General features: G+C 37.6%; 1 protein-coding gene across 1 annotated transcript in view; it reads left to right on the forward strand.

The window, feature by feature from the left end:
* Positions 1-1,004: 1,004 nt before the first annotated feature.
* Positions 1,005-23,627, forward strand: part of LOC129469797 (putative uncharacterized protein encoded by LINC00472) — a 190,876-nt gene continuing 168,253 nt past the window's right edge. The window contains exons 1-3 of the mRNA XM_055256833.2: positions 1,005-1,688; positions 4,377-4,449; positions 5,211-5,360. Of these exons, the coding sequence (XP_055112808.2) occupies positions 1,341-1,688; positions 4,377-4,449; positions 5,211-5,308 (519 nt within the window). The 5' untranslated portion in view covers positions 1,005-1,340 and the 3' untranslated portion in view covers positions 5,309-5,360. The remainder of the gene's footprint in view (positions 1,689-4,376; positions 4,450-5,210; positions 5,361-23,627) is intronic.

Consider the following 23,627-nt stretch of genomic DNA (forward strand, 5'->3'; position numbering starts at 1 on the left):
ACAAGTGAGTCATCCTGTTCAAATCAAATAAACAAATAACTAGTGTGCCTATTATTTGTAAGGTCCTGTGATCAAAAGATACAGTCGTTTATAGCCAGTGCTTTACTCAAGTCCTTTCTTGATAGATAGATGGGTGGCAGATGGATAGAGACATCCTACATATCTATCATCTATCTCTACATTATTCTTTTCCGGTATTTCATCCAACTTCCACTGAAGCTAGTTTGTGTGACCTTATATAGAAATAAAGTTCACAATAAAGATGATTTACATACAGAACTCTTATATTTTCATTCATGGAAAAAAACCACAACATGGTGGTGGCCAGTGACAGTCTGTGTTTTGGGGCAGGATAGAAACTAACCTGTTTCAGATACCTGACATTCTGGCAAACTTATTAGGAACACAAACGCTCGGGACTCTAAACGCACCAACCTGAGCGCCAGCTGACTAGGCATTGCAGAGCAGTGTTCTAAAAGGAAAGGCCTTCACTTAAACAGTGCTACAACGTGTTTGTTCAGCTTTCTTTCATATACAAACTTTTGCCAAAAAAAGGCGTTTTAAGCCGAGGGTAAAGATTTTGTGCGTCCACCGTTCCCATCTTCAACTCTGTAAAATAATAGTCATTTAAGCACCGAACCTGTCTTCAGTTCTTACTTTGCGACGCAGCTTCGGCCGGACTTGGCTTGATCTGGGCGCCAGGATCGGTCCCACCACCGGGCTCGGAGCGGTTTGTTCCTAGTGGATCAGGGCGGGTGTGTTGCCGGAGTCGCCTTCTATTGGCTACACTCCCGGGGACTGGCTGGGCTTTCCGACACCTGATTGGGCGGAACAGCCCTCTGTACGCCGACACCATTGGAGGGCGCTGGAGCCAGGGGGCGGAGCGGGTTCCCCAGGATTCTTCACCGGGCGCGCTAGTCCGCTGAGCCGGGCGCGGGGCGCAAGAGCGGAGCCGCGCGGGCCGCTGCGGAGAGAAGGTTTCCTAGCCAACTGGGGTCTTTGAGGCGAATGCGAGGCTGGGGCCGGTTGCCGACTGGCCCATTCTCACCGAGGCAGTCCAGGCTTTTCCCCTGGCGGTGGCCGCTCCAAGACAGCATCTGTCAACGCTCCTCTTCTCCCCTCCTCCTCCTGCCGGGCCGGGCTCCGCCGGCTGCGGCCGAGAGGACGCGGGACCCGGCGCGGTGAGCCCATCAGCTGTCAGGCGAGCGGCGAAGCAGCCGGAGGGCGGCGAGAGACACACAAAGAACGCGGTGGGCGGCGGCGGCGAAAGGGGACGGCAACTCCTCCCCGCGCCCGCCGGTGCCACCTCCGGCCGGGCTTGTTCCGAGGCCGCGCAGACAATGCGGCCAGGCTCAGCCCCGCGCGCCCCAGAGTGCGGGGCGCCCGCACTCTCCCGACCCCAACTTGACAGTCTCCCGGCTTGCCCAGCCCCCTCCCGGAGTAGGGGCGCCCCCTCGCTCCGGTGGCCGGCGAAGGAAGTCGGTCCGCGGCCGCAGAGCCCAGCAACTTGCGAGCCGGGAAAAGTTTGCGGCGCCTCCGCGGGGCGGCGCGACGCGGCCCGCCCCTCGCGTCCGCGGTCACCGCGGGTGACTTTCTCGACTCGTCGTCAGCCGGGGCCGCAGCGCGGCCGGCGGGGACTGCGGGGAGGGCCGGAGTCCGTCCCAGGGCTCCCGCACCTCGGGCTGAGGGTGAGTCGGCTTTGGGCGCGGTGGGCTCAAGTGGTTTAGGGCACCTGGGCTTGGGAAGAAGGCGTGGAGAGAGACTAATACTTTATGGAGCTGGCGGGGAGAACAAATAAAAGTGCGGTAGCTTGAAGGGCACTGACATGCCACTGACTTGGGAACCGTATCCGTGGGAACCCTTCGGGGGCCGGCGCGACCAAGGGCCTGTGCGCGGCTCGGTGGGAGATGGAAAGGTTAGAAGGTCGCGGACTAGCCCTGCCTGCGACTGGCCCAGCTTGACCTTGGACAAGTGACTTTACCACTTAGGTTTTCTCGTGGGTAATATGTGGGGCTACAGCAACGTGGTCTATGGTGTCGTCCAGTTTTTAGACTACATCTCCGTTTTTGAGATTTTCCTAGGGCCTCAACACGGTGCGCGAGTTATGAAGCGGTAGGCCGGGATATGTTTACATGCGCCTGGATTCACCTTTCAGCCTACTCAGAAGTAACTTTTAAGTTTGATGTTTTAAAACACTAATATTTAAAGGCTTTCCTTCACTGAAAAATAAATTACCCATTGCTTATTTTACGAACCTTAGGATTGTCGTATTTTGCTGCACCATTTGGAATCCTAGGGGCCAGGGTGGGGACAGAGAGCCAAGGCTGAGGGTGAAGTGGCAGGTGCCCCCGGGCGATCCCTGCCGGATCCAGTTGAGGGGGAGAACAAAGCATTTATTATGCATAAGAGAGAGTGAACAGGGCAGGTGTTTGTGTTTTTGCTTTCTGTATTTTACTGAAAACTTTTTTTGGTTGGGGGGTGCGGGCAGTGGAGGAGGGGACAAAGAAGAAAAAGAAATGTCAAAAAAGAGAAGAAAGTGTCACTTATACCCAAAGTAAATCTTAAACTAATGTAAGTCTTCCCTACAGGAACAGCAACACATAATGCAAGTACATCTTGATCTAATTTTAATGAAGGATTGAAAATAGCTACTGTGTTCAGTATTACTGACGCCAAGGCAGCTCACTTACATAATCTTCTTTGTTGAGATGTGTTAGTGGCATGTATAATTTTGATAAATAATTAATGTTAAAGGTTTAGTCCGGCAATGGTATTGAAATATTGTCGTCACAGGTTGTATTGCAAGACAATGGTGTGTAAACTTTTGGTTATCATGATAACCTACATTTTTTTCTCTAAACGGCAAAATCAGACATTTTTCATAACCAAAATTCTCCTAAATATTGCATGTGTACTTTGTCAATAGTGTATACAGGATAAATTATTTTGTTCTGTAAATGACAAAGTCTTTCAGTTTTCTCAGCATTTCATGAGAGTGAATTCTAGATTTCAGGTACTCCACTGGGCATTTTCTCTTCATGGAGCTTATAGCCACAAAAGTGCTTTGCAAAAGTAAGTGCATAAATATAGATACTCAACAAATATTTGCTGAATAAAATACTCAGATGAGAATAATTAAAAGCCCATCTTGTCCATCCTTAAAGAGAATGATGATCATGCTTTAGTGGAGAGAATGAAGGTATCAAAGAAAGAACTGGCAGAAAAACAGAGCTTAGTTCCAGTATCTAGCCCAAACGTTTATGCTTTAAAACAGGTATACGCATTTGAAAAGAGACAAAGACAAGTGATCGGGTTTCCAGGAGAAAGATAGCAGTATTGATTTAACATAGTACATTTTATGACCTAGTTTTGTTTGAAGAACACGAACGTTTGTAAAGGTATATTTCTTAAATAATCAGTAGCTGTTTGCATTGTGATTGGATGTCTAATTAAATGGCCTAATTGTAACCATAATACCTCACTTGAATGCTGTCTGATGTTTTTAAATTCATTTTTAAAATAGCTTGAAATAAACCAATTTAGTTACATGAAGGAAAGTATACCTTTTGAAATCAACTAAGTCCACAGTGAGGAAAATTATCGTCAGTGTATCACCAAATGTAAATTAAGCACTGGAAGTAGCATCTTGCCAAGAAGGTCTTCACTCTAGACAATCACTTTGTGTAGAAGAGGTTTAATGTGGAATGTGGACTGCAGTGAGAGATGCCATTATTCCTCTGAGGGTCTATTTGGTGACATCAGGAAAATACTAACGCCCCCCACCACTTCAACATTTGTGAACCTGGCAACTTCTGGAAAGCCTAGTGGCCTTATTTCAAAGTAACCACCCAACCTAGAGCTTAGCATGGATATTTGAACAAGCTATTTTTGTAGAATATGGCTTCTCCTCTGTGCAGATTTGCTGGCTGGGCTATCTTGTAAGAGATCACAGCAGTTTATCTCAGAGTGTAGTCCTTAGATCACCTGTGTCAGAATCACCTGTAGTGCTTACAAAACTTCAAACTCCTGGGCACATCCCACATTTACATAGTCAGAATGTCTGTAAACAGAACCTAGAATTTCTGTTCATAAAACCCATTTATGCCTAGTGTTCCATTATTGGAATGCTAAGCTTGTGGGAGTTATTTATATCCTACGGCTCGAGGTCATCACCAAGGTCTGATTTTTCACAAAAAAATGTGCAACCTTTGACATAAATGGGTTAATGAACTCCTTCAGAAGTGAGAGTTAATTACACTAAATTTTAAGAATTAGTGTTAGAGTTTTCTTGCCACAGTTGTAATGCTCATGTTGCTTTCTTCCAGGAACATTAAAATCTCCCCAGATGCTCACTGCTCTGATCATTTCCCCTACAGCACCAGACATGTTGGCATCATCTCTTAGTTGGGCCCTGTGGCCAGGGAACCCCTCATGAAACCACCTCTGCAGGTAAATCAACATAGAATGTACCACCTACAAGCAGAGTTAAGGCTGCTTTGGGACACAAGGCTCAAGAGACCACAGTTCACAGACCCCTCCTACTAGTGGGATACTCCCACCATCCTCCTTAACCTGTTGGTGATTTGTGGGAGTGGCAGTCCCAGCCTTCTGTTCAACTAGGGATATACAGTTTCAAGCAAATGATTGGAAATGGACCCTAAGGGACAGGGACGGATGACTTGAGAGAGAATAGACAAGAATGCTGCATGGAGGGCTGTCCCTTCAACATCCTTCAAGCCTCACATTTCAAAAATTTTAGTCCTAAAGCAGATAATTTGGCAAGCAAGTGTGGCTAAGCCCAGGCACCTCTGTTCTTGGTTGTCAAAACTTTAATCTACAAACTCATGTAATGGCTCCTATTATATCTATTTATAAATGCCCAATGTGAGAATTTTCATTATCAGTTAAAAAAAAGGGGGGCAGTGATTGTTTAGAAGAGAGGTTCAAAGCATAGGTTGAGGAGTCAGCCAGTCCTGATGGCAATCCTAGTTTTGCCATTTACTGCTTGGGTAGCTTCAACCTACATCCTTGACTCTCTAAGTTTGTTTCCTTACTTGAAAAATGAGGATAATAGTACTGCCTCATAGGAGTTGTTTTGTAAATTATGTAAGATTATAAATTAAAACATCATCAGCTAATAAATCACACTGTACATTTAATATATGTAGCTTTTAATTTATTATAATAACTTTTTCAAATTTCCTTTTTAGTCCTGGTGAGTTGCCGTAGAAGAAGGAAAAGAGAGAAAGACAACGCAACGCAGGAGGAGATAAGTACCTCTGGACACAATGGAAGTAGTAGTTGTTGAGCAGAGGGAAAGGGATAGGAGAAGGATGTGGACTGCAGTGCTGCAGTGCCAGGTAATAACTTTGATCATGTACCTCCTTGGCTCAGGTGCTGTCTCTTCTACTCTCCTCCTTACTTGTACTACCTTATTTAGCACTTAATTATATACTTTCTTGACTCACTTTGAGACACACTGATTATGTGGTCTGCCTCAAAGACAGAATCCTAGTTTTGGATTTTAGCATTACTGATCTATAGCCTTGCAGGGGCTTAAGGATGGCAGCTGTCTCTCCCCCTTGGGATCTAGCTTTTGCAAATATTGAAGGGAAGAGATTTCTGTGATCTTATAGGAATAGATCCACAGTTCATCTCCAAATTTGCTTTTATAGAGAAGTGTGTGTCACCAAAACGTGGAGATATGGTCAGAGAGGCCCCTACCCCCAGAATTTTAATATACTTTTACTTTCTAGGGCATTTATTCTTGTCAAATACTTTCTCCTATCAGCTCACTTGTTCCTCACAAAAGCCCTATAAGATATTAATATTATTAAACAGACCCCTATGAAGCACCTCCAATCTTTCCCTCTTCCCACTTCCATTCTTGCACACCTTTTGCTAGACTAGTCTCTGCGTTCATCACATCAGGTTTCTAAAATAAAAGTCCCCTAATAACTTTCTATTTGTTCCCTCATCAAGTTGAACCTTTTTTTGCCTGGCTTATAAGGTGGCCTTAAAACCCCATTTTCCTCTAAACCTTATCTCTGTAGTTCAGGAACATGGCAGGCTCAACACTATGCATGAGCCCATATTGCTTCCCTCATTAGTGATGCCTCCTCTCAAACCACCCAGATTCTACTCATTCTTCAATTTCCAGATTCTCCTTGGAGCCTTCCCAGATCATTAGCTTCTTAAAAATCCCAGCTTTCTCTGAATTCTGATGGTAGCCACCGTTATTTGGACAATTATGTCCTGGTCTTAAAGTCCTAATGGAAGAAAAAAGTATATGATGGACTTCATGTAGAGAAGAAAGCACTGGACTGAGTTTTAAGACAGCTGCTAAGGAGCTGTGTGAGCCGAACCAGGTTACTTTACCTCTCTGGATCTATATTTGCTGATCTGTTAAGTGGAGAGGATTGGGTCAGATAATCTTGGTGGTCTTTGCTTATTCTGAGGCTCTTGGACAATTTGGCCTAGTTCATGTGGGATGGGATTGAAGATCTTACTGAGTTCTTGGATGGAAATGTCAGTAATGGGTCCTCAGTGCCTTCAGGACTTGTTCTGTACTATCCCAGAAATTTCTGATGCTAAACTTGGCAATTTTTAAATGCCATATTCCTTTTCTCCAAACTCTTTAACCACAAGAATTCAGGGAAGGTTAATGGGGAGTGACTTAGTTATCTGGATAATATGTATTGTGGACAATATAGCATTATCCTTGGGAATGATTTCATATTGTTGAATAAATAGGATCAACTTCTTGATAAGCCTTAGTCCTAAGCATTTCTTCATTGGATAGTGTTATATAGTAATATATTTATGTTTTCTTTTAATCATTTCATAACTTGGAAAATACTAACGTAGTCAAAACTCTAGGGTAGGTGATACATGAGTTTCTGTAGTAATCTGGTTGGAGACATGTTGTATTTCTGCATATATATGTACATTTATCCCATGCATGTTATGCCTAAACTAAGAAGGATACCCCTGAATTAAGAGGTGCTGTTACACATTGACCAGGCTTAAGAATATCTCTTTAAAGAGTGTTGACATTTAATTGACCTTTGAAAGTTCATTCTGTTAATCATACTCAAAGTGCTAAAGCTATGGTTGACTGCTCTGGTGTTTTTATATTCATTCGTGCTTTAGCATATAAATTCTTCATCATAATTGCTACTTATTTAGCAAGAGTTTCCTTTCTTTGAAAATGTGAGTTGTGCTTGTATCTTTGTGTCTTTCTTTCTTTTTTTAAACTTTGCTTCAGGCTGGGTAGTGGTAGAGGTTTGAATTAAAATGTTTTCCTGTCAGTAGTTGTATGAGGTGTGGCTTCTTAATCTAGAAGTAATGGAAATTTCTTGCTTAAATGAAGTGCACTTTTCTTCATGCAGAAGTTAGAACTCTTTTAGACAAGCTTAACCCTTCAAAACTGTATATCTTTAACAGAAACTTTTGGAAATTTTTAAATTCCATTTGTGTAGATTAAAAATATCAGTGCTAATACTTTCTATTAAATATGGATTTATCTATTTTCATAAAACCTCTAATTATATTCCTTAAATTGCTATGAGTAGAATTTTGTTGTAAACACAATATTTTTTAAAAGTCAAATATATTTTTAAAATCTTAACTTAGAGAACAAGTGTTTACATGTTTAAAATTTTCTAGGCCTTAAATTTGTGAAATCAGTCTTTCAGAAGTTATTTTTAATATAGTTAGCTGTCTTACAGGTTTATAAGTTGGCATTTCAATTTAAAATTTTTTCAACTTATATTTCAATGACCAGGAAAAAATAGTGAAACTTGTTCCTAAACTCTAATAGAAAAATAAAAAACCACATAATTGTTAATTTCTGGTAATTTATCTTGAGACTCCAGACATGTTTTTAGAACATTTTTGCCTTAAAAGCAATTTGAAAATAGGGAAATTAAAGTTTAAAGCAGAGTTCTCACTTTAATGAGGTAATTTTATACTTCCCAGATAGGTAGCCCCATATTCAAGATCACTCTGATCTCTGTTTATAGTAAGTTTTGATGCCATTATATCATTTACTTATTCATGCATTATAAGCATAGTAGATAGCCCCATTGTCACGAAGCTGGCATTATTTTCTTCTCTCTCTTTCAATATTGTCCCTTTTTTTCTGTTTTCATCATAGCCGTCCTTTTCATTTTATTGTGGCCCTGACTTGAAATGAAAGTAAGTTTGTTCCTCTTAAACATTTCACTTGAAACTCTTTTTTTAGAATATACAGTGAAATGTCTTAAATAATATTATGTAAATAATACCTAAAGAATGCAAATGACTTGCAATGCTGAATAGTCAGACACAGAATGTTCCATGCTAAGGGTAGACTCATATTTCCACTTTATAAAATGTGGTTTCAGAAAATAAATAGGTGTGTTTCTTCCTTAATAATTAGTGTTTCAGGACCAAAGTTGACTAAATATGGAAGTTTAAGAAAGTCTTGTTTCTTAGGGAATCTTTCTCAGTCCTTAGTAATTCTGTAGGATTGATGATAGAGTGACAACTTCAATACACTCAGTATTCTTTTCTGTTTGAAGTCTGTTTTGCCATTGTAAAAAACTTATTGTCGTTTGAATTTGGGTATATGTAGTCACAGATGGTTTACTTTATTTTTATTTTATTTAAACAAATACTTTCATGTCCCAAACACTGAGACATGTTTCATGTCCTAAACACTTTATAAATACTAGAATATTTAATCCTCTTAACTCTATAATTATAATTATCTTCATTTTACAATTGAGAAAACTAAGATACAAAGTTTTATTTAATGGTAAGGCCTTAAGTAAGGGGAGAGTGATAAGTGTAAGCAGAGTGGAAAACTTAGTAGTGCTAAGAAGCAACAGAAGTATGTGCAAGAGTTTGGGAAGATATGTCTACTTGAAAGGATCAGGGACTCAGCTGGGATCAGTCTTAAAGAGCAACATGTCCTCATTCCTCAATTTTAAGCCTTTGGGCTCTAGAAGTAAAGGGCAAACTTAGAAAGAGGAGGCACTCCTCAGGTTTCAGCTGCCTGTTCCGGCCTGGTGAGGTGGCTGTACTGGCTCATGTGTTTCTCATAGGGCTACATGAGCCTTTATGTCTTACCTCCTCCTCATTTCTTGGCTGACTCCTGCTTTTTTGTAGGGTTTAACTTCTCTCTCAGCTAGAAGGTTAGGCATTGCAAATACCAGTGGATAATTTTTTTCTTAGCTTTAACCCCAGCCCATTTCAACCCCCTCTTTGCCCTTTGTATATTCTTTTGAAAATATCATCCAGTAGTGTTTATGAATGTGTGTTGTATAAAATTTAGAGATTGATGGTAAACAACAGAATTAAAGGACAAAGCTGTCTTTTTTGTTGGAATTGGGGATGGGAGAGCAGCTCAAAGTAGGAAATATGGAGAAGGGAGAGAGATTGTGGAAAAGAAGAGATATATTGGGGGAGAAAAAGAGGGTGAGAAAATGAAGAGAGAGAATTACTGATGTGCTTCACACCCACACCTCCTCTCCAACTTCACAGTAACAGGCAATGTCAATATCTTTTATCTGACAAGTGCTTTACCAGGGAGTTGTGCCTGGCATCGTGGGAGTGGAAAATTTCTCCCTTTTGCATTTTGAGACTTGGGTGTGCTGCTTTAAGATGCCACTGGTATCTAAGTAATGTTTGTTTATACTGGATATTTTTCTCTGTAGCCTTTGTGGATTGGACTTATAATATAAACAATATTGTTAGCAGAACTGCAGGTACTCTATTGCTATGTTTATTTTATTAGTTAAAAAACTACCAGAGCCCTAGGACTTCTCAGCACATTTAGAAAATACCAGAGGCAATTTTAAGACTAGCATTAGAAAGAAAGAAAAAAATAAGAGTAAAACTAAGACTTGCGTACCTTAGAATCCTAACCAATGTGTTGATTTTTAAAAATTAATGTTTCAGGTAATGTTTCAGAGACTCTAAATTAGCCTAGTTGGTTTCATCAGTTACATTTTTTAAGTTAATATAAAGTACTTTTGTATATAAGTTCTCTTAGTAGATAATTTATGTAAAATGAAAGTGTGGCATTTTTTGTTCCATGGAATGTAAAACTAACGTCAGAATAAGAATTCTTTGGGGAATTTAGGATATTTTTGATGCTTCTCAAATAATCTGTAATGACTTTTCTTTGTAGAAAAGGTAGATTATTCATTAGTTTTTATGAAAAACACTCAGTTTAACTGTTGGGTATGGTGGTGCATGGCTGTAGTCCCAGCTACTCAGGAGGCTGTGGCACGAGAATTGCTTGAACCTGTGAGGCAGAGGTTGCAGTGAGCCCAGATTGCACCACTGCACTCCAGCCTGGTCTAGAGTGAGGTTCCATCTCAAACAAAACAAAACAAAACAAAAATATTGAGCTAATCTAAATGGTAAAAATCTAGATTTGAAGAAATTTATTTTAAAATAGTTGTTCATTTGTCAAATAGAAAAGTATGATCTTAGCAGGTTTGGTTAGATCCCTATCTGAAACAAAGTAAACTAAAGATGTTTTTCTTGATCAATGCATAGCAGTAACTGCTGTTCAAACATGTGAGGAATCACCAGTAAATTGGGGGATAGAAAGCAGGAAAAGGAGCTTTTTGCTTTTTTTTTTTTTCATCAGTTTTTCCCATTTGTCCATCCTTTCCTATAATCATGGAAATTTTTATTTTGTACACTCCTCTCCCCATTTGTTTATCCTAGATTGCCACCATACCAAGGTTTTCTAGAGTTAGGCAGAAAGAGAACCTGGGCCTAGATGCTAATGGAAACTATCCCATGCTTTCTCAGACTCTCTTTCCTCCCCAGAGACAAGAGGAGCAAAACAGGGGTTGATGGCTCATTGCTGTTGCTTCTGTGGCTGCCCTGTTTGGTTGACCTGAGCTTTTTTTAAAAACCTCCACTCTTGATGCTTAACTCTACGAATAAAATTAGGGCCAGTCACACTGTATTTTCATCATCAGTTATCCCTAATGATTCAAATTTAGCACAAACCTGCTGTGAGTACATATTAATTAGGTGAATACGGTAGAATGCAATCATAACATGAGTCTTTTAATAACTATTCTTTGTTTGATTTTTATTTTAGAAGTTTGCAGTTATTTTGTAGAAAATCTTTATGTGAGCAACTGAGGTTCGGGTAGCCCACAACAGTTTAAATCAAACATTAACTTGCAGTAAAACCCTACTGAAAGTGTCTTTGATTTTGAGGTGCAAGAGCTGTTTCAAGTTAAGTTGCTATATTAGTCTGTTCTCATGCTGCTAATAAAGACATACCTGCAATGGGGCAATTTATAAAAAAAAAAAAAAAAAAAAAAAAAAAAAGAGGTTTTAATTGACTCACAGTTCCACATGGCTGGGGAGGCCTCACCATCATGGCGAAAGAGCAAGGGATGTCTTACATGGTGGCAGGCAAGAAGTTTGTGCAGAGGAACTCCTGTTTATAAAACCACCAGATCTCATGAGACTTATTCACTACCACGAGAACAGGATGGGGGAAACCACCTCAGTGATTCAATTATCTCCACCTGGCCCCACCCTTGACACATGTTGATTATTACAATTCAAGGTGAGATTTGGGTAGGTACACAGCCAAACCATATCAGCTGCCCATTCTCCTGTGCAGTGACATAAAGGTCTGATAACCTGATTTAAAGCTTGGACTCTTAAGATTTTGTTTTTTATTTTTTTGAATCAGGGTATCTCTGTCGCTCAAGCTGGAGTTCAGTGCCATTAACAGGGCTCATTGCAGCTTCGACCTTCCAGGTTCAAGTGATCCTCCTGCCTCAAGCTCCTGAGTATCTGGGGCTACAGGCATGTGCCACTGTGCCAGGCTAATATTTTTATTTTTATTTTTGTAAAGATGGGGTCTCACTTCTGGGCTCAAGCAATCTTTCCTCAGCCTCCTAAAGTGCTGGCATTATAGGTGCGAGCCACTGCACCCTGCTCTAAAGAATTTCATATCCCTGTTTTCGGTATGCTGTGTCACTGTTTGCCATGGGTAAAGGTATATGAATCTCTTTTATTTTGCTGCTTGCAACCCAATTCCCATGCCAAACCCAGTTTGTATCCAAATAAACAATACTGGAGACAAGTTCTTCTATAGAAAGCTTCATAAGCCAGTTACTGACTACTGTGTCTGTAAATATACTCAAACTATTTTGTAGTCTTGCTATTTTAAAAAATGTGTGGGTGTGGGAAGTGATGTTGAATGAATTCAGGGTAATTGGTGGTTCTTTGTATTAGGAAAACTCACTAGTTAAGGGAAGTCTGTTTTCATGATTCATGTATGTTTAACTGAAAAAAAAAAAATCTTCCGTCCTTCCTTCTCTCCAGTTTCCACTCTACCTCATAAATTCAAGCAATGAAGGAATTTAAATAATAGAATTTTATAACTGAAAGGATTTTGGAGAGAATCTACAGTTGAGGAGATAAATGTCCAGTGAGGTCAATGAGATCATGTAGCTAGTTTAAAAACCCAAATAACAATTTAGTAGTTTGTTTCCATTAGTAAACACTGTTCTGTTTAATTTGCCCTAACATGTTTATAATCAGAGTCATAATAAGCAAAAATCATTAATATGTGTGTGGTACTTTCTTGTGCATACCTCAGTCACTTCTCAAAAGAGGTCTATAAGGTGTGGGTATCCTGGTTTCTATTCAGGGAGAGAACAGGCTATAAGCCTAAGAGACCTGTCTGTGCCAGTCACTATCAAAACAGTCTAATGCTATGCGTCTTCCTACCTCGGCAAAAGCATTGGCTGGTCTCTGGACAGTTCTCATAGACCACAGGATTGCGCAGGGGGAAGCCACATCTTCATGTTAGGGCTCTAACCTGTACCAATTATTAACTGTTGTCTCTATTTCATCACTTTTTAAAGGGGAAAAAAGCACTTTTTAAAGAGCGTGAGATTTTAAATTTTTCAAAAGAAGGATGCTGGATCATTATAAGTAAGGCGTGTTTTAAAGATCTTCTTATCAACAGCTTAAAAATTAGCCAGTATATATTGAACATCCACTGTATAAAAGGCACATTATGGTGTGCTCCAGCAGGTACAGCAGTGATCGAGACAGAATCATAGCCTTCAGGAAAGAGGTATATGCAATGTTCTCTCCTTCCAAAGATTACCTAGATAGAGAACTGTTCATAAGAAATATCTTGGTACTGTCTACATTACTCTTGAGATATAAAATATATATTATTTCTTATGTCTGAAATGAGTCAGTTGTTTCTAAAACAATTTGTATTAAAGTATTCACATTAAAAAATTTGTAAAATACAGAAAAGTAGAGAGAAAAAATCATGAATTTTTAACATGGTAATGATTATATCAGTTTCATTCTTGGCATTTCTTTAACTTGATGGGATAGCTAATGTTTTTTGTCATTGCATAGCTTTGTAAACTTATTCTAATGATTATATAATTTCAGCATGGGTTAGTTTCTAAGTATGTCAGAAATCTAGCTTTTTGTGGTAATTATTGTTGTTTTACACAAAATAATAAAAGACTCTAACCTTGGCTTTAGAAATGCTTTTTAAATTTTAAAATAATGAATGAGTAGCAGATTACTTTCTAGTATTTCTTTAAGGTTGCCAAAATCACTTAACTTGCTTAAAATATTGATGGAAATATCAACTATGTATAGTTGATCTAAATTAGAAATGGGTGTTTTTTAAATAGTGAAATTTATAAATATAATATGTTTATTTTAAAATGCAGTTTCTGTTATAGACTTATGTTCCTCTGTAATAATTTCTCTTTATACTAAATCATGTTCAGTTTTTATTGTGCAGATAATCTTACAGCTTTGATCTTTTTTAAAAAATAAAACAGCTGTTTGGAGTCTGAATTCAGCCATGTGATTATTACAATGAAATTCATCTTAAATCTACCTAATGTCCCTTTAGAAGTAAGACCGATTTCAATAGAAGGGCATTTCTTGGTTAGGGTTGCTTTTCCTGAGAGGAGTCTCCTAGAGCAGGAGCCCCTGGGGAGGAGTGAACTGAGCCAGCAGGTGGTCTAAGGGAGGTGCCAGGGAACTGCTGACAATGACTTGCCTGAAGGAAGGGAGGGAGCAGGATGGGAGTGGGGTGGAAAGTCCCTTATTAGCCTGGAGGCTGGGATGCCCTGACCCTCTGGAATCCCCCTCCCTTGTAAGAATGCCAGCCAAAGTAGGAAGGAGGGGCTCAAGCCAGATGGGGGTCCCAGTGCAGGAGGAAGAAAGTAGGGTGACCACAACTAAAAAAGCTATCTATCTGTCAGGCTTTGAGATCTCCTGTCTGGGGAACCCCGGCATAGATAGTAAGTCAGTATTAACTTAGAGGAGACTTTGGCAAGTGAATATATATGATGAATGAATGAGTAACTGAATGAACTGCTTTATCACCAAAGGATCTGGATATTTGTTTCTACTCTGAAACATTTTTTCATTTGTTAACTTTTTATGCCCAATTTTAAAAGAAAATACAATTTTCATTGAGCTATGGTTGACTACTTCATATTTATTGAAACCCACACCCTCCACTGCTCCACAAATAATTCAGAAAAGCTTACAGTAAAATAAATCAGAATAGAAAAGTGAGTAACGGATGTGATTTCAATTCTCCAAGCCTGTTGTCCTTATCTGTGATGGTAATGATTATAGATGCCTTATCTTGCTGTGGCAGGGATGAAATGAGATCATGTATAGGCATTATTTATCATACAACAAATACGTAGTTGAGGTTGTATTAAAATTAAGGCTTTAAACTTGAGTACATACACTTTTGCTCAATTCTCAATTTATTTTTTATTACCATTTTATCAGAGAATGATATTTAAGCGGTATTCATTTCTAGAGTAGAAGAGATTTTATTCCTTATAACTGTAAGCTCTATACTATCCAAGATAATACTTTTCTTCCCAGAATTTGAATTCCTTAACAATCTTCCACATTTGCACAATCCATGGGAAATCACTCCCAGTAAATTCTTACAGCATTCGTCCACTTTCATGAGGCAAGGAGTAAGTAGGTCCGTATTTGTATTAATTACAAAGAAATTCAAGGGAAGGTTCATCATTATCATCATTAGCAGGAAATAAAATGAATTAGAAACCCTTGAATTAGACTAAAAGAGTGTAGACTATGTGTAAAAGAATGAATCAGAGAAGGTAAAGATTAATTTTAAAGGGCAGAATTTTGTTTGTACATTTAGGTCACTTCAATTTCAGATCAGTTCTATGTATGCTTTCTAGAAAAGATATCAAAGACCACCTAGATTTCTTGCCTTTAGGTGTGTTTTTCCAAAGGAACAAGACAGAGGATGAATGCCAAAACTACTAGTGCAGCTACCCTGGACACTAAGCCCCCAAAGAGATGGAGGATTGGAGGATGTAGAGCCTGGGCACTGGGTCCAGTGCTGACATGGAACACGTTCATTCTTAGAGTTTCACTGCAAACAGTCCAAGGATAGAGAGCGAGAAGGTTATGTGGACATGGGAGGAGAAGGGTGGAAGAGGATTGAATGGTTCAGGGTAGCTAAAAAAAATTTTTACACTTTATCTCGGGCTGCTCCTAAACCCTCCACCAGAAAGAATTAATCCTGCAAGCACTTAAAACAAAACTGATGTGAGGAAGATAATAAAATGTGTCCAGGGTACAGACATCCAGATTTGCAACTTAGGGTGGGAAGACTTTAGAGACCTTGTCTAACAGGGCTAAAGAGTATCCTTATGGATTTAAAGTAGGTACATTGTTTTTTGTAAGCATTTCTAGGGTTATGTAAGACAAATCAGGGTCTGATGTATTGAACACAATTGGATCTTATTCTACCATATTTGTTTTTAATTCACGATTTTTAAATGGATTTACTGGTCATATTTCTCAGGCCATGGCAAGATTTTTTAGTCTTAAACTTATTTAGCTCAGTCCTTCTAGAACAGTGGTTCCCTGCCCTGAAGGTGTAGCAAAATTGTTTGATAGCTTTTGCAAAATTTACATACCCAGCAGCTGAATAAGAATTGCAATGTGGATGTGGCAGAGGCAATCCAGGTATGTGGGGTTAGAAGAAGCTGTCCTGGTCATTCTGTTGCCACCCTCTCACTTGGAGAATTGCTGATCCAATGAATTCCTTAACATAACTTTGAAAACAGCCTTTTGCTCAGAACTTCATGAATAAACATCAAATGTTCACTAAACAAAATAATTAAAGACCATAAGATCCTAGTTATAAGAGTTCATAAATGGAAAAGCATTTTATTGCCTGTATGTATGTCGGCTCCTCTTTTAGCAAGATACGAGCTAGATGAAATCTATGTGAAAGCTAAAAGCAGATTTATTCCAATCAGATGCCAGACAATTTTGCCAGTTTAACTGAGACTCACTATTACTTAAACTACATGCTTTTTTTTTGGTTACTGAGTAGTATAGGTCCCACTTGGATCAGCAGTTCTTCAGGTGAGAGGGTGGCAATAGAATTATTTAAGCATTTGTTATTTGAGGTTGTTTGCTTGGTATTTACTTGTTACTGTTTTACATGTTATTTAATAACTTACAGTTATTTAAAGGTGGTAAGATTCCAAGGCAAGTAAGGGACCTGTCACTTTGAGAAAAATTTATGATAGTAAAAACATTTTCTTTTTGTAAAAAGTCACTGATATACAATGTCCCCCCAGGGTGTAAGCCTTGGTATTTATCTATTTTAATTAAAGAGTACTCTGCCTGTCTAGTCGTGGCTAACTTAAAAGAAGTGGATATCTTGGTGAGAAGTTCACAAGGTTGGTAGCCATAGCTGAGTTTGGTGGATTGACTCAAGTTCTAGTCGGCAGTGGTATATGAATGCCAAGTACTAAGAATTTCTGGAATGTAGAATTGCACAGCACTGATAAAGTTTGCTTTGTTCCCTTATGTGACTTGACCCATTGAGAAAACTGGTTCCCTAGGACGTTTTAATAGTTCAAAGTCCTTAGTTAATAAAGAAAAAGGCCACAACATAATTCAGCTTGTTTTCACCTGCTGACTCAAAGATTAACTTTTTTAACCTTAATGGGATAGAGTTATCCTTTGCTTTGAAAAAGTAATTTATGGAGTTCTTCATATTTGTTAGTTTCAGTAAACATGATGCTTTTTGTGTGGATTTTATTTTTGTTTCGGGTTTGGGATCACAAACTACTAAGACTTTCGCAATTTAAGAACCTTACAGTAACTTCATCTAAAAACAAATCTCAGGGAAAGGCACACCCACTTTTCTGTATCAACTTAATCTTTCACTAGATTCAGAATGGTTTTGAATTACTTCAGGAAAGTAGTGACTGATAGAGCTTAACCTTCAGTTTTCCTCATTTATTTTCATAAGAGAATGGGAGTGGAATTCAAAACATTCAAATTTGGAGTTAATGTGCGTCACTGTTGTGAGTGATAGGTTCTGTGTTTTTCCAGTGGGAAACTTTGATCCACATACTGATATATGCCTGTGTTATACCTCGTTATTCTTTTCTGTTTTTCTCCTGATTGTTGCTTACTCTTTCAAAAATCAGCTGACTGTACAAGTCCTCTCTGGGAGCAGACTTTAAAGCAAAAGTGATCTATAAAAGCAGCACGTAAGTCTTTTTTTTTTTTTTTGTCAGAGTTTGTAACTTTCCCAGTAGACCTTTTATATTTTCACTAGTAGTCTAAGTTCACTTAACTGCAGTGTTTGATGTTAAATGTACGCTTTATGCTGTTAAGATAATTTAGTTCTGTGTTTGGTCACTTTTGCTTAAAGGATTGTAATTACATAATGCATGTTGAAATCATATTAAGTAACCTGGCCACTTGCCTATTTACTTCTTGTGGCTAACAGTAATGAATGAAACCATTTATATATTTTGTCTTAGTATATCACAAAATTTTATAGAAACTAGAAGCTCAGTGATGAATAGACATCCATGAGCCTTCTTGTTTGTTTTGAATTTGAGACATTTTCTAGAATATTGCTGTTTGAATGAGGCTTCAATACTTTACAGAATCGTTGCTTGCACATCTTGGAAACACTTGCTGGATTACTTCTTCAGGTTAACCCAACAGAAGGCTAAAGAAGGTATATTGCTGTTGACAGTGAGCGACTGTAAACATCCTCGACTGGAAGCTGTGAAGCCACAGATGGGCTTTCAGTCGGATGTTTGCAGCTGCCTACTGCCTCAGACTTCAAGGGGCTACTTTAGGAGCAATTATCTTGTTTACTAAAACTGAATACCTTGCTATCTCTTTGATACATTTTTACAAAGCTGAATTAAAATGGTATAAATTAAATCACTTTAAAACCATCTCTGTACATTTTTAGAGGGCTTCAGCAGGGCATTGAGAAGGTGCTCTGTATTTGCATAGAATTTGCAATATCAAAAAGAAAGTATTCGTAAGAGAAGTGAGGAAATGTGTTACAGTATTTTTATTATTTTTAAAAAAGCGTAGTAGGACAATATTTCACAGACAAATCTATGAAGTGATTTGTTTTGTCCTGCCCTTTCTGCAGTTTCAAAAATAGGTGTTTTTTAGACCCATTCACAAAAAATCCATTAATGAAACCAAAATTATTTGGGGAAAAAAAGTAAGGTGAAGGGTTAGTTACTTTCACATTACTTGGATTAAACCCCTTTTATTTCCTTATAGGCTTAGTCTTTAAGTAATAAAGTAGCAGCTCTCAGCTTAATAAAGTGTCTAAAACAAACAAATACTGATTCAACTAACTCTGTTATTTGAAAAACCTATTCTTGTTTCAGATGATTAGAATAGTATTTTAGGAATTGTGGATACTGTTTCCATTTAGTTGAACTTTTAACTTAGCTTTATGCAATAACTCATCTCTTAAAAATAATAAATGCATCAAATTCTATCCTAAATATATGAACACAATTTTAAGATTCAGAATCCTGTAGAAGATTTCTGTGATGGACATAATTTCTAATTTGCCTTTTTTGTAAATGCATATTTTTCTTATGGCAGATTCGTTTAATATTATACACTTAAATAGAATATTTAAGTAGAAATATTTAAGTGTATAATAGAAATATTTAAGTGTATAATAGAAATATTAACTATACACTTATATAGAAACCAGACACTTTAGAAAGATATGAAAGTGATATCTTTTGTCCTCTAAAACACAGTATTTTATAAATATGTAGTGTTTCCATTAATGTAAAAGAGTTTCTTTTCCCTGTTTAATACCCATTGATGATGATGATAAAGAAGTGATACTAAAACAGTATGATCATACCACTATTTAAAATAGTAGCATTTATTCTAATACCTGGGATGGACCGAAATATGTATTAGAAATGTCTTTAAGTTTCCCTCATACATAAAGCTATCAAGTGAAAAAACTCAATTAGTCATGCTGGGCCATGAGAGGTCCATCAACTGCCACTGAAATGCAAGGGTTTGGAGAGGCCTCTGCCAGGCCCTGGGTCTGGAACCAAGAATGTGGTCTATTTTAATTGGTAAGCTGAAAACACCTAGAGCAAATAACTCGGCTGTTTTTCTGGGGGCACCCGACCGTATTTTCTAGGTAAATGACTATAGGTTTGAAGAAATGGTTAAACTTTTCCTAAATCTTTGACCTTCACTTTCTTTAGGTTCTCTTCCTATGTTATTTTATATCCTCTTCCTTACCTTACTGCCCTCTAAATTTTCCATTTTTCATTTTTATCTGGTCATTTTGTTCATGTAAATAATTAGTTATAGAAACTTTTTAATTTGTAAAAATTACAACATTTTTAAATATTTTTAAATCAACAAATACAAACCTCCATAAGTCATTCTGGGTAGTTTTGAAATTAATACCTAGTATTTCTTATGTCTTGTGCCCCACATTTCCACAGTAATAATGTGAACTACTATTTTAAAATAACATCAACAGTCCAGGCACGGTGGCTCACGCCTGTAATCCCAGCACTTTGGGAGGCTGAGGCAGGTGGATCACTTGAGGTCAGGAATTTGAGATCAACCTGGACAACATGGTGAAACCCTGTCTCCATTAAAAATACAAAAATTAGCTGGGTGTGGTGGCACATGCCTGTAATCCCAGGTAGTCAGGTGACTGAGAATTGCTTGAACCTGGGAGGGAGAGGTTGTGGTGAGCCAAGATGGTGCCACTGAACTCCAGCCTGGGCGACAGAGCAAGCCTACTATCTCAAAAAAAAAAAAAAAAAAAAAATATATATATATATATATATATATATATAAAATAACATCAACAGTGTGTTATTCATAATTGAAATAAGATCTGGATGCAATTTTTTATTTTACAAAAAAAATGACTTCTAAAGTTTACAGTATTATGTTTCTACCACTACATGAACAGAGTTACCATGCATGTGCTTAGGTAAGATAAACTAATATTTAACATAAATTAGAAACCCATACTAATTGCTTTCATGTGTTTTTTTTCTTACTATAATTTTTAAAATTTCACATATCAGCATAATAAAATATCTATAAACTAAAACATAAAATTCTTAAAATGGACTGTAGTAAGTTACTGAAAATAAAACACTGTCAAAATGTGTGTTAAATGTAATGTGAGTGTTGCTATAAAGTTAGTAATGTTTAAAAAATAGCACCACACTGAGTAATCATCAAAAGTATTATACATTTAGTTTTTATTCATGATTTGCCAAAATAAAAATTGGCACATGCTTGAAAGGGAGATTTCTAAAGGAAGTTAAGAGCTTCTAAAAGTGTCAGTGGTGATTCATTTAAGTGATACTTATTTTTCCTGACCTTAAAACTCTGATTTGAACTTGCACTCCATTTTACAATGATGTTGTCTATAAATATTACACATGTATGAAGCCTTTCCTCTACTACAGAATAACTCAAACCAGACCGGAGGACTGTGGAGACAAGGGAAATGCATTTGAAGGCCGCCCTGCATGGGAATTCGTTACCTAGACCTGAGAAACCCCTTTCTATTTCGATTCCTGTCAGAATTGCTCTGTTTTCTTTTACTAAAATTTTAGCTAAACATTACCATTCAAGGGGAAAACAATCTTTCCTGAGTGGTATCAATTTTTGGTAGCTTAATAACACTAATTCAAAGTCGCCAGTTTTTTTTTCTGTATCAGAAGAGTAACAGGAAGTTAATTGTTTATCTTAATTTTGGAAGCGCCTTACTGAAATTTTAAAGGTGGTGCTTAGTGAACTGTCTTAACAGTCTCACTAAAATAATAGAGAAGACTTTCTTCATGTGGTTCTATATCATAAAAAGTATTCTGTATAGATATGGAAGATAAATTTCCTAGTGCGTACCGTAGTTGTTTTTGTGCACTGCCAAACAAATACAGAATGAAGCTGTTAAATATTTGAGATTGAGGGTTTTTATGATTATTATTTTTCCTCCTCATTTTTACACCTCCTAATGACCAGTAAATAAAATGCAAAAAAGTATCCTCTGAATGTGTGTATTATTAGAAATAATAGTCAGTGAATTAAATATTCTTTAATAGGCTTCTATTGTAATGCGCGGAGAAGTGTCTCGCTAATGTACACTTCTAAAATCTCAATATGAATGTGGTGGGCAAGTTAATGTTGCCAAGCAAGTGATGCTAAATCTGCCTTTCCTAATTTGTATACCTCATTATTATATAACCTTAATAATGCAGTACTTTCAGGGTAGAGGCTTTTTGATGCAAATTAAAACAAAGTAGGTTGGGGATTCATTTAGCACAAACACTAAATGTGAACTTACTGTCCCCACAGACTTCAGTGCCCTGAATGGTTAGAGAAATTAATGAAGGAGCTCCATCGGGTGCCTTTACAAGTCTTAGTAATATGAGAATCTTTCCACAGCTCTCATTTCAAAAATGATAACATGAGATTTCAGGATGTGAAGTAACATATTAGCAAGTGTGTTAGAAAATATAAAATATTTTACAGTATGATAACATATCATCAGCTTGTTATTCTTAATATGTTTCCTTGTAGGGCCTGACTACCATTTCTGAATTTTGGAATTTGGTATTTTTTAGTAAACGTTTGAAAAGATGAAATGCTTATTCCAATAGCCTGTCAGTGAAGGAAAATTTATGTAAAAGCTAAAGAAATGCATGCAGTTAAATATATAAATAAATATCTTAATGCCATAAAACAGTAGCATAAAACATTTGCAGTCATAATTCCCACAGTCAGTAAAAATATATTTATTTTCAAGATGTGTGATGTTAATGCAATAAAAACATTGTTGCCCTATTTGAATGAAGATTTATTTGCACTGAGTATAACCCTGCAGAAATGAGTCAGAGAATTGGTAAAATCTGCAAATCCAAACATTCACTTTGAGTGTTCAGGTTTTGTGCATAATAGATCTTTCTAAGTGCATATCAAAGAAGTGATTTTGCTGAATTTATTACTCTTTAATTATGTTAGATTAAAATTATCTTTAGAATTACAATCTTTAAACTATGTAATGCCCATCTAGAAAATTTAATTTTCAAACATTTGTTCTTTTTTATGTGCTTTCAATGGTTTTCTTGGCCATATCAGCTATATAGTTGTCTTTCTGCAATTCTCATTCTACTCTTATACCCCAGTGAATCTATGTTTGGCTTAAAATAAATTTAGATGGTCAGATACTGAGTAAGAAATTAGGAAACCCACGCAATGTTAATTCATAAAAACAATAATGTTCATTGAAATAATTAACCTTTCTGCACTTTAGTTTCTAGTTTGATTTTATTGATTTCTTATAATTTGACCTAAAATATCTGTGTAATAAAAAATAAATCATCATGAGTTATTAGAAATTCTAAAATTTTAAGACTAATTAAAAAGTAAAATTCAATTTATGAAAATGCAATTTACTGAAAGGTAATTTCTCTGTTCTTTTTGTATAGAATAGAATCTATTCAGGTTGTTGGTACACATGTAATTCTTACTGAATATGTGTGATATGCTAATAGCTAATTAAAACTACTTTCATTCAGTTTACCACCTGAGACAACAGTAGCACTAGTGCTGGAGAAGTTAGGGTTAAGTTTAGAGTTAGAAAACAAGCTCTCAAGGACTTGTAAGAGCAGTCCCATCCCCTGAATCTCAGGATATGGCAGCTCACTTTGGCTGAAGGAAGGTTGAAAGTCCTAGGGTGACTAACACTTTTCTAGCACTGTTGATTTTCTAGATTAGACAAGAATAAGAGAATACCAATGAAGGCAGGGTGATTTTTTTTCTTGATTTTATTTTATTTATTTTTTTGAGACAGAGTCTCACTCTGTTGCCCAGGCTGGAGTGTAGTGTGCAATCTCGGCTCACTGCAAGCTCCGCCTCCCAGGTTCAAGCAATTCTCCTGCCTCAGCCTCCTGAGTAGCTGGGACTACAGGCGTGCACCACCACACCTGGCTAATTTTTGTATTTTTAGTAGAGACGAGGTTTCACTGTGTTGGCCAGGCTGGTCTCGAACTCCTGACCTCGGCCTCCCAAAGTGCTGGGATTACAGGTATGAGCCACTGCGCCTGGCCGATTTTTCTTTCTTTCTTATGAAGAATGATTAATCTGTATCTTAGTTTTATATATTACTTTAGGGCTAATGTGTGTAAGTGCTATACTGCCGCTCTTGTAGAACTTTTCCTAAAGAGGTCTTTGTAATCTGATGT

This window comes from Symphalangus syndactylus, chromosome 2 (genome assembly GCF_028878055.3).
Source record: "Symphalangus syndactylus isolate Jambi chromosome 2, NHGRI_mSymSyn1-v2.1_pri, whole genome shotgun sequence".
Taxonomy (NCBI): domain Eukaryota; kingdom Metazoa; phylum Chordata; class Mammalia; order Primates; family Hylobatidae; genus Symphalangus; species Symphalangus syndactylus.